This window comes from Acomys russatus, unplaced genomic scaffold (genome assembly GCF_903995435.1).
Source record: "Acomys russatus unplaced genomic scaffold, mAcoRus1.1, whole genome shotgun sequence".
Lineage (NCBI taxonomy): Eukaryota > Metazoa > Chordata > Mammalia > Rodentia > Muridae > Acomys > Acomys russatus.
In genome coordinates, this window is record NW_026131784.1 from 738,731 (window position 1) to 751,105 (window position 12,375).

Genomic DNA, 12,375 nt, shown 5'->3' on the forward strand with positions numbered 1-12,375 from the left:
TATGAAATGTTTTTACTGCATGTGTGGATACAAAGACAACAGGCATTCTATATGCCTGAGTGTGAGAGCCTGTCTGTGTTTGTCTCTTTCCACTTCATCTAGTGAATAGAATCTAATAAGTGCCTGGGTTTATTTGCCTGCCTGTTTCCCCGTCACCTGCCTCTAGTGGCCAGAGCATCTATTTGTGTGAGTGTGAGTGCCTGTCATGTCTCTTTTGCTGCACATATTAAAAATAGGCATTTATGTACAGTGTGTGTGCTTCAACCTGTCTCTCTCATAGGCCTCTAGGATATAAAGCATTTTAGGGATAGAGTGCTTTTAGGTGCGTTAGTTTTTCTCTTTTCATCTAGGTGAAAATTACTCCAATGGATTTCAGTAGTATGTCAGACTTTATCTCACTGCTGTCCCTCTATGGGACAAGGGTAACTCAGCCTGAGTGTGTGTTTCTGCCTGTGTCTCTCTCTTATCAGCACCTAGGCTACAAAGATTTATGGGACTGTCTATGTGTGCCTGCATGTTTTTTCTTTTCCCTTATTCTAGGGGACAATGGTATCTCTGGACATAGTGTGAGTGTCTACCTATATCTTTCTCACTGGCCTCTATGGGACATGGGATTCTATATTTTTGAGTTGTGTTCTTCCTAGTGTCACTCTGTCACCTACCTCTAGAGGATGAGGACATTGAGGGCCTGACTGTGTTTTGCTAACTGTTTCTCTCTTCCATTATCTTATGGGACATGGGATTTTATTGTCCAGTATCTGTGCCTTCATGTGTCTCCCTCAGTTTCTAAAGCAGACAAGGGTATATTTGTGCCTAAGTTTATTGCTTTTTTGTGACCCTCACCTGTCACTAAGGACAAGGTAATCAATGTTTCTGAGTTTTTATGTCATCCTTTGTCTTCTTAATCCACTTCTAACCTACATGTGAAACTGTGGACCTCTTGTATTGTTTTCTTTTCTCTCTCCCTTGCTGATAGATGTGAAATGTCAACGCTGTTGCTCAGAGTGAGACTGCCTGTGTCTCTTTATACACATCTGCAGAGAAAAGCTCAACAATGAGCCCGAGTGTGTGTGTGTCTATCTGCTTTTCTAGGCAACCTTCCTATAGGCAACAGGACATATATGAGTAGGAATTTGTTAACCTACCTTTATCACTCTCAGCTGACTGTATGAGACAAGGATACCTATGGCCCTGTTGTATGTGTCTGCCTGTGCCGCTCTCATGCTTCTAGTGTATATGGGAATTTATGGCCCTGATTTTGTGTTCTTCACTGTGTCTCTCCCCTTTAATTCTATGGAATATGCTAATTTCTCATCCTTTATAAATGTGCCTCTTATGTTTCATTCACATACTTCTAGTGACTAGGTCAATATAGGCGTGTGTGTGAGTGTGCCTGCCTGTATTCCTCTCTTCTCTTTCTATGTGGGACAAAGCCTTTTATGTGCCTGTGAGTATGCTTTCTTGTGTCGCTTGAACATTCCTACAGACATAAAATGGCACCAATGGGCCTGAGTTTGTGTTCCTGCGTGTATAACTCTCTCCATTTCCCTTAGGGGACAAGGCCATCTATGATCCTGAATGTGTTTGTGTGCCTGTGTCTCTCTCGCAGCTCCCTCTAGAGTAAAGGATAATCGATTGGGCAGAGTGTGTGTGCTTTCCTATGTCTCTCTACAATTTACAAACTATACAGAGTTATTTATGATGACCATCTATCGTGATGATTTAAAACATCTCATGCAAATGTTTCAGAAATGTTAACATAAAAGAAGTATTGAATTTTAGGCAATAATTCAAAATGATTTGGTGCATTCAGTAAAGTATTCCCTGGTTAAGTGGAAAAGTGTGCAGATGGCTTCTGAAAGACCTTCATTAGAAGCAGCTTTATGGTGAGCATCATGGTTTAGAAGTCAGGTCCCTTTTTCTTCAGTTTTCGGTAGTCAATATTGACTGAGTAGAACTTGTATTGGTCATTGGGACCCAGTTTGACACAAGGCTCTGGCTTCTTCATCCTGTCCCAGGTGACCTCTGGATTGAAAAATGCCAAGTGCATCTCATAGAGTGATGCTCCAGTACTTCTTGCTCCAGTGAATACGAAGAGAGGTATTGAGCTGGGATGCCTCTTGGCTTGCCTGAGGATCTGGTGGTGCATGTTTGCACCAGAGGCCTACCTCCTCTGAGACAGGAAAACAAGAGCAGTACACAAACCGTAGTTACTATTTTTATAGATTGATTTTTTCTTAATTTTATTGGTATTTTGTTGTTTCCATATTAATTTGTGAGTTGTTTAAAATAAATATGTAAGTGGTTTCAGTTGCTTTATGCAGAGTTGGAGAATATGTTTTATTTTGATATTTGTTTGGTCTTTCAGTCTGTCTTTTTGTCTTTCTTTTTTTTTTTTAAATATCTGAATATAGCTTTCTGCCACCTAAATTTCATTTTTCTCTATCTGCCCATGCTTGGCTACTAACTGTAAATATGAAAGTCTTCCATGAAAGCGTTCTGGCCTGCCATTCCCAGTCTCCTTGACTTGTTTTGTGTGTGTAACTATATTCAATTAGGTAGGCATGGAGAGATGGCTTTGTGGTTAAGGGCACTGTTTGCTCTTCTAGAAATCCTGAGTTCAGTTCCCTGCAATCATATGGTGGCTCACAACTATCTATAATGTGACCTGATATCCTCTTCTGGCATGCAGATAGAGTACTCATATGTAAAGGATCGAGATACAAAAAAAATCCCTTGGATAGGGTGCTTTATAGAAAAACTTTGAACAAATAAGCAATGGGTCATTCCTGGAGATTTGTAGTTCATTTGGTGAAGCACCTCAAATTTTAAGGTAAGGATTTAAGTACAAATTTAGTTCGTTTTATTCATAGTTGTATTCAAATTAGCATATGAGTTTTAGCAACTAAGGAAAGGAAAATTGCAAGGATAGAGAAAAAGTTATTTTTGTTTGTTTGCTTGTATTTTTTGTTTTGTTTTGTTTTGTTTTGTATATACCTCTAGCTATCCTGAAAAATCACTATGTAGACCAGGCTGTTTTTTTCTTTTTGAGTGCTGGGATTAAAGGCAAGCACCATCATATCTCGCCTTGTCAGTTTTCTTTGTTTTGTTTTTTATTTGTTCTTTTGTATTTTTGGAACCTAAAATCCTTTGTTGTTTCAATTCCTTTATATTTTATCGAATAGTTTTGTTGAGGAAGATATAATTGACTATGTCAAATCAGACCAAAGTTGACTGTCTCTTATACACATGAGTGATAATTCAGAATTATGACATTTAGTAGCTAACCTAGGATTCATGATAGTTTATTTTTATCCACTTCCATTTTATTTTACCTTTATTTAAGGTTTAAGTTTTGTTTACCATTCAGTCACCAAATCGTATTTTCTAGACTTTATTATTAAATTTTTTTAACTGAAGAAATTTTCAACATTCTTTTGTTTTTTGTTTTTCTAGACAGGTTTTCTCTGTAGCATTGGCTGTCCTTGATTCTCTCTGTAGCCCAGGTTGGTCTTGAATTCACAGAGATCAGCCTGCCTTTGCTTCCTGAGTGCAGGGATTACAGGCATATGCTCACTACACCTAGCAAAATTTTCACCATTCTTCTTTTTTAAATATATACATTAATTTTATTGCACATGTGTAAAACAAACTACATACCACAGGGAGAACCATGTGACAAGAATGAGAATACTGAGTATTATATATGTTACATTCATAGTGACTTGGCCATCTGCATTCGTCTCCTTTGAAGTGTTTTTCCTGTCTTGTTGGCTCTCATACTGAGTGAGATTCAATATCTGTCTTATCTCAACTCTAATAGCTTAACTTCTTTATCTTGATCTAAAATGACCTTGTCCCCTAACCAGCTAAACTTGGTTACAGAACTATATTATTTTGTCTTCTATGCCACTCAGAGACTTGAGAAGGAATAAAACTTCAATTCCTGCATGAACCAGCAGTGTTGGTTAGCAGTTTCCAAAATAAACAAATTGACTTAATACAATTTATCTCCTGGCCAATCCCCCATTAAACTGTATAACTTTGGAGCCTCATCTTCAGTTTTCTGGCTTATTATTTCTGCCAGACTTGTTCACAGGGCAGGAACTACTGAGGACTTGTTTACCCTGACTTGGCAGAGTGTGGCCGTCGACTCTGCCTGCATCTAAATTGCCCATTTTTAGTCTAATTCTGTTAGTGGTGGAACGAGAGCATTTTGCCCAGTCATTATTTTGCCACCTTTGAAGTCATGTCCATAAGGAGGCTCTTTGATATTCATCTTCTTTGAGGTCGGCTGGTTTTTTTCAGGAGTTAACTTGTCCTGTTGTCAAAGAAATTTAAGATTGTGAGAACAACTTTAAATACCATATTCTGTGTGTCTCTGAGGCTTTTGAAGACCTTATTCAACTATTTTTCCTAATATATCAATATAGTCAAATCTATCTGTTATACTTAAGATATATATTCTCGTATTAAAATCTGTAAGTTATTTGACATGCCCATGTTTTGTATCAATATATTGAATTCTATAGCAAAGACTTACTTAGAAGTCCCCTTCATTATAAGTATCAAATAAGGCCTTAAGTTAAGGAGAAGGTTCAATCATCTAGTTTTTTTTTTCTATCCTCCCTCTATGTTCCTAAATCTTCCTTTCATTCTTTACAGCTCCCATCTCCTTGCCTACATATGCAAGATAAAGGCAAGGAGAGACATTCCTGTTTTTCCCCTAATTTTTTTCTCTGTATAAGAACAATATGTACTTATGACCACCTCCCGATGAGAATAAGCAGTTTTAGATCAGGCAAACACACAGCAACATATACAAGTGCCGCCCCCACTTTGAGGGAACGGAGTATCAATCTCTTAAGGTTTCTTCAGGTTCAATTGGGGCACATAATACTTTGGAGTAGGCCCCCCAAATTTGGAGGGAATGGTTAAGCAATCTAGTGATTGCATTTGTGGTTCAGTTTTTAAATGTTGAAAGATTCCAGGCTTAGTAGGAGATTGAAATGGTGGTTCTAATTGGATCAGATGTTTTCTACAATTTTTTTCAGGAAGCTGTCCAACTCTTATGAGTAAAAGGAACAGAATCATCCAGGGCTGGATATAGGACGATGCAGGATGTCAGTGTCCATTGTGATGGGAGGATTGCTTCCTCTCAGGTCTGATACATCTGTTTATTTTGTTCTCAAAACACAGTCTTTTACAAGTATTATGCAGTTCTAAAATTATAATTGTATGAGGTGTGTGGGATTCCCAGAACAATTAATGCTAGTTTTCTGGTCATTTTATGGGTCGACTTAAAGCATTTAAAAATCTTCCTTCTTTCCTTACTGGTTATGGCTTCTAATAGTAATTCACAGAGTTTCTGTGGTCAACATGAGGCCTCCCTATGCCTATACATTTATACTTCTACCAGAATTCTAGTTACATGTAATGTGTATATATATATATATATATATATATATATATATATATATATATATATATATATATATTTTTTTTTTTTTTTTCCAAAATAGGTTTTCTGTGAATAACAGCCCTGGGTGTCCTGTCCTCCAACTTGTTTTGTAGACCAGGCTGACTTCAGCCTCACAGGCATCCACCTGTCTCTTCCTCCCTAGTAGTAGGATAAAAGATGTGTACAACTGTTACTGGCTTTTCTTTGAATTTTTAGAGATAAATTTCCTGCTACATTATTCTTCCAAATACTGTCATTAAATGTGTGTACATGAATAAGAACAGGGTGACCTTAAATTGGGTGACTTCATCTCGCTGCCAATTTAGCATATCATATCTTTTGTGTGTTCTACCTTAATGACTAGTTAGATTTTTTTGTCAATTTAATTGTTTACTTTCATATCAATGTATGCCAACCAGAGGACTATATCTTCTTATGTTCTTGTTATACATTTGGATAGAACTATGATTTAGTGGAAAATGTGTTTTGTTACCAAACATTTGCCGTGCAATAATGATTTCTAAGGAAGTTGAGTTGTGTTTAGGAAAAGAAAATCTATTTTAGAAAAGATCTTTCAACTGTTATAAGTACTTTATTTTGCTCAATATAATTAGGTAACTGGAACATTTTTTATGCACCTAACCTGGTATGATTATGACTTAGAATATGATTTTTGTATAAGTAGAAAGTTAAGGTGTTTATGTGCCTTGATTTTTAAAAGACAAATGAACTATTTTTATATTTCTAGAACATAGTGTAAATTACAGAATTTCCTGTAGGTAAAAAAATGGAGAAAATGAATAGTATTAATTGTAAGTATATTTTGATAATCTATGACTGTTTTTTGACCTTTAAAAAATATATGTTCATAAGACAGTCAAGAGAAGAGAAGGAGAGACACATGAAGAGAAGAGAGGAAGGCCACCATGGGTTAGCTGGAGGAGAAACACATGGCCAGCGTGGATGGAGAATTCGGCCCAGATGAAGAACATTAGCAACTAGAATTTCAAGAACTATATTGAAGAGATATGGAGAAAGTGGGCAGCCTTGCCAGGTCCCTGATTTTAGAAGAATTTCCTTGAGTATCTCTCCATTTAATTTGATGTTGGTTATTGGCATGCTGTATATAACATTTATTATGTTTAATTTGTTTATATGATGGATTACATTGATGGATTTCTGTATATTAAACCATTCCTGTATGCCTGGAATGAAGCCTACAAGGAAACACAAGACATTTGAAAAACTATTGCCAGAGTCCTGCCAGATATCTGAAAATCAGTACATAAGGAACAACAAAAAATTATTTCTGGGGGATCCAAGATGGCGGCGAGCAGTGTGGACCATGTTTGGAGGCTCCAGTGAATAATTCAGGGAATTGCACAGATTTCTGAGCCAGGAACACCAAGGTCCCCACACCACGGCAGCAGGAGTGCTCCACAGTTCGGACGGACCAGGGTGCAGAGCATCTGTGTGCCCCTGCACATGGGAGGACCACAGATTTTCTTGGATCGGAGTAGCAGCAGCAGAAGCAGCAGCAACAGCGCTGGCACCAGCAGAAGCAGTGGCAGTGGCTGAGGTTTGCAGCTCTGAGCCTTCTGGGGGAGGCGATTAGTGTGGTGGCCTGTGGGAGTTGCAGTGGAAGAGGGGACTCTGGATGGGTTTTGGGTCATGTGGTGCCTTGTGACCCAAACTGGACTTGGCGGACAGTTCAGCCCAGGAGTCCAGGGTTCAGCTCAGTGCATAGTACAGTGGAGACACTGTCTCAGTGCAGCAAGCAATTCTGCCCTAGGCACTAGCTCAACTCAGCCACAGCTCCCCTGCTGTGATACAGGCTGGGCAGAGCACTCAATTCCACCCTAGGCACCAGCTCAGTGCAGCCGCAGTTCTCCTGCTGTGACGCAGGCAGGGCGGAGCGCTCAATTCCACCCTAGGCACCAGCTCAGCATATCTGCAGTTCTCCAGCTGTGACGCAGGCGGGGCGACGCACTCAGTTCCACCAGAGGCACTAGCTCACATCAAGGAGCAGTTCTGCCCAAGACACTAGCACAGCTCAGCTGGCATATCTGGGGCGCTAACACAGGCTGAAGTCAGCATGCAGATTCAGCCCAGAGACCCTAGCTGGACTTGCCGTGCAGATAGGGCCCAGAGACTATAGTTGAGCTGTGCGCACAAGCTTGGCAGCTCCAAGATTCTGGCTGGACTATACAGACAGTATAGGCCCGGAGTCCCGGGCTGAATTCAGCGTGCAGTGTGAGTCCAGAGTCCCTGGCTGAGCTTGGTGCACAATTCTGCCCCAGAGACTCAGGGGCAGCTCGGCGTGCAGTTTGGGGCCTGAGTCTCTAACTGTGCTTTGTAGACAGATTAGGCCCAGAGACTCTAGCGGAGCTTTTGAAACAGTGCCGGCTCTAAGACTCTGGTTGGACACAGTGCGCAGTTTGAATCCAGAATTCCTAGCTGAGATTGGTGGACAGTTCAGGCCCTGAGTTAATAACTGAGCACAGCACAGGTTGACTATGAGATCCTAGGAATATTATTGAAAGGGAGGACCCACCCTTATGTCATGATGAAGAACCTGTGTTCTAGAGAGAAACAATTCAGGCAGTATCTGTTCTTGCCCATTAGCCTGTTTGCTACACTTGAGTACAGTGCCTGCTACAGCCCTTTGTTGCTATGGAAATTAGCTCCCTTTTCCTACCTACAGACATTTTGTTGGTTGGACTGTCTATGTTGCTGTGTTATCCTCATCTTACTTTAAAAGACAGTGTCTACCACACTACCTGGAGCTCTCAATTAGGCTACACAGGCTGACCAGTATTTTGGGGACTTTATGCCCAGCATTGTAGCAACATAAATATATTTCTTGTTGTTTTCCTACCAAGAATAATATTTCCTATGATTAAGAAGTGGGGTAGGAACGGGATGCAGCCCAGGCAAGTATGTCTCCAGCAGAAATCAGCCCATGTCCTTTGGAAAGGAATTTAACTTTTGTTGGAAGAAAAAAAAGGAAATAACGAAGAGTATTCTGGTATGCCACAGGCAATATATTTTATACCACAGTGAGATAAAAGAAGGGTTGTCATGCACTCCAAACTCACTGGAAGACTTACAATCTAACACCATGTATTTTTCAAGAAAGAGGTATGGTGTTGAGGGCAGAGGAAGGATGGTGCATGCATGTGTGATTTTGATTACTGCTCAACTACCCTGGTTCCAGTAGGACATTGGAGTTCACTCTAATTTCTTTGATAACATTCATAGTTCTTAGATTCATAGCCTATGTTCTGTGTTTGTAAAATTGTTTTTATCTATTTGTTCTTCATATTGACAAACAACAACATATTAATTAAATGATAGTAAATTGACTTTGAATCTTCAAAGGGGATACATAATACATAAGAAATTTACACACCTTGCTTTGGGATGTCTTTTGATTGTTTGTTACAAAACATATAGTTCTGATGCTATAAGATATGAAAGAAAGCAAAACAACAAATGCTGAATCAGACAGAAATGTTCTTGTGGGTCTAACATACGTCTAATGTAGGTCTAGAAAGTTTTCAGCATCAGAAACTTCCTGCTCAATGATCTTGCACTTACCTGTGCTTTCTGACTTCTCTTCTGTCTGGTTTGTCCCATGTGTTCTGGCTTGAATCCTCTTTTAGCTGAGTTATCCAATCTGGCTTCTCTCTGTCTCTCTGTCTCTGTATATGTCTCTTTCTCTGTCTCTCTGTCTCTCTCTTCTCACTCTGTCTGTCTGTCTCTCTCTCTCTCTCTCTCTCTCTCTCTCTCTCTCTCTCTCTCTCTCTCTCTCGCCTTGTCCAACAATCTTTTCTAACCTTCTCATTCTCAGGCTCATATGGTCTTGACCTGAGTTCTCTCTCTGAAAACTGTCCCTCTATTACTATCCTTACATTGTGCTTTATGTAGCTTCCCTTTCCTCTCTCTCTTACTGAGAGCATGGCATTTCCTATTCTGTAACATCTTCTCTGCTTCATCACTTTTTCTATGTTTCCTTAAGCCTCACTCTCAAATATGGGTGCTGCCTTATAAAAACTCACAGTTTCTTCATTGTTTGTGATTAAAGTGTGTACCACGACACCTGGACATTAGCTTTTCTTTACCTCCAATGTGCTCTATAATTCCTAGGCTGACCTGGAATTCAGAGGTTTTTCTGGGTGCTGATTTGTGGGACTCTCCTGGATATGTTTGAAGCCTCATATTTTCTGATTTCCATATCCCTCTTGCTCTTGAAGACAGGTACTCTGTATAGATAATAAAGATGTATGATAATGGCAAATAATGCAACCCTAAGTTTATATTTTTCATAAATAAAATACATGCAATAGAATGATCAATTAAGAAATTTAAATGAATCTTAGAGGAACAACTTGTTGGTTCTATATCTTTGTATTTTTATATATTTAAGTAAAATGGAACTGTTGTCTCTTGGATTATTTTCATGATTGTTCAAATTTTGGACAAAGAAAATAATATATCAGTACATCTTAGAATGAGATCCCAATTCGTGGACCACAAGGTATAAAAGAGGCTTGATTCCTGAACCCTCTGTCTCTATCCTGCACGGGGATGATCTTCGTGACAACACACACACACACACACACACACACATACACACACACACGCACAAACCTAGAATAAGTAATAACTATTTTGATACAGGAATATTGAAGGCACACATGCTAGCATTTGACAGTAAGGATACTCAGTAGTTCACAGTTATCCGTTGTCAACCCTGTCATTGCAAGGGCAGAAAATGAGTAAAGAATTAACATATGAACTAGATAATATGAGATATTTAACCTGAGTAGGCCTATTAAAACCATGAGCTTTTGCCTTAGTTTCAGCGGGACCCCTGGGCCCAAATCTGCCTATCATATTGTTCTACTTGTAGATTTCTAGGACACTCTGGATCCTTTTATTTTGCTGTTCTCCCATGCGTCTCTCATTTAGAGTCCCAATAGGATGCCTTCCCCTCTGTCCCAGTTTCCTGCTAAGTGAAGGCTTTTGTGGGACATGCCCCTTGGGCTAGTATGCAGATATAGGTGAGTATATACCATTTGATTCTTTCTGCTTCTGGGTTAACTCACTCATTATGATCATTTCTAGCTCAATCCATTTATCCACAAATTTCGGGAATTCCTTGTTTTTAATAGCTGAGTAGTATTCCATAGTGTATATGTACCACAGTTTCTTTATCCACTCTTCTACTGAGGGACACTTAGGCTGTTTCCATGTTCTGGCTATTATGAATAAGGCTGCTATGAACATGGTTGAGAAAATTTTCTTGTTGTGTGCTGGAGTGGAGAGTGTGATACGACTTTCTCACGTACTCTGGTGCCTCACATTTGACCATGTCCCCTGGAGGGGGAGAACTTGTGGCACTCAGAGGAAAGACAGCAAGTAGCCAAGAAGAGACTTGAAACCCAATGAGAATATATAGGGGGACATAATCCCCCTCAGGAACAGTCTGAGGGGATGGGAATGGGTGGGGGGGGGGCGGAATGGGAGGATACAAGGGATGGGATAAACATTGAGATGTAACAAGAATAAATTAATAAAAAAAAAGAAAAAAAAACCATGAGCTTTAGTAAAAATTCTCTTTCCTTGGTCTTTCTTATCATGTAAAATATTTTTTCTCTTTGTACAATTGGATGTTAACCCTAATAGCTAAAGACAAAAATAGATAATATATTAAAATATAAAATTAATGAAGTACAAAAATAAACACAGTACCCAGTGACTATCAAAATAAACATGTGAGTGTGAACTTCTTGTCCTTGAGCTAGAAGTTCTCTCTACAATCTGCTGTGCATCTTTCCATCATGTCAATCATTGATTTTCTATATGTCATTATGTATAGTCTAACATCTACTGTATCACTAGCTTAAATATTCTATCTTCTATTGTCTAATTGTCTATTTGCTCTCATACCTTTCTAAACTCTATCATTTGTCTACATTTATCCTTCCTGTATTTTTATCAACTATGTGTATATTAATCATGGATAACCTAAAATTTAGCTATATAATATCTACAATCTAACAATTATCAAGCATGTATCACTTCATTTTCTTTCAACAATCTATCCCATCCACAACTAACATAAATTTACCTTTCAGCATTTATTTTCTATCTACCAGCTACCATCTACATATCCAGTGATTAATTTCTTTATTTGTTTCTGTATGTATTTTTGAGAGAGGTTTCTCTGTGTAACATTGGCTGTCCTGTACACACTTTGTAGACATGGCTGTTTTCAAATCACTCATCTGCCTGGGTTTACTTTCTAAGTATCATATATACATCTTCTATTCTGAGCCTAATATACACTTATCTATGATTGAGTATATACCTATGCTATGTCTCTTTAAGATCTATTATTTCATGGATCATCAAAATTCTGCTGCTTCTAAGTCTACATTCCATCTAGTATATTCCATTTACCTGCTGTTTATGTTGTACAGAGGCTGTATCTGTCATCCCTTTGCCTCTCACCTACCATCTAGTTAGCTTGTGTCTAACTTCCAATATTCTCAAGTTTTTTATCTACTCATAATCTGTTTATACTGAATGAATGTATCATGTAACCTGGAGCAGTCTTATTTCAATCTACCTACATATACCTTGCACCTATCCTATGTTTGGACATGCATCTCTCCTCTACTTAAAAGGTTTCTATCTTACTGCTATTCAATCTACACTGCAGCTCTTTAGAGCCTATCTTGCATTTAAGAATCATTTATTATATAGTTTCCTGTAGCCTTGTACCATCTATCAGAATCATCTATTCATCTTCTTTTCTCTATATACTTCACGACTATATGCATCATATTTCCTCTACCTATGATGAGTCTTCATAATATTCCTAAAATATTTATCATCTTGCTATC

The 12,375-nt window shown here is 38.7% G+C and overlaps 1 protein-coding gene across 1 annotated transcript; it reads right to left on the reverse strand.

Moving 5' to 3' along the window:
- Nucleotides 1-1,900: 1,900 nt before the first annotated feature.
- On the reverse strand, nucleotides 1,901-2,149 carry LOC127186474 (cytochrome c oxidase subunit NDUFA4-like). Its single transcript, XM_051142827.1, has one exon. The coding sequence runs from the start codon at nucleotides 2,147-2,149 to the stop codon at nucleotides 1,901-1,903; it is 249 nt and encodes an 82-aa protein (XP_050998784.1).
- Between the last annotated feature and the right edge of the window lie 10,226 nt (nucleotides 2,150-12,375).

Coding starts and splice junctions, on each gene's coding strand:
- LOC127186474 (XM_051142827.1), bottom strand. CDS start 2,149: ATGCACCACCAGATCCTCAGGCAAGCCAAGAGGCATCCCAGCTCAATA.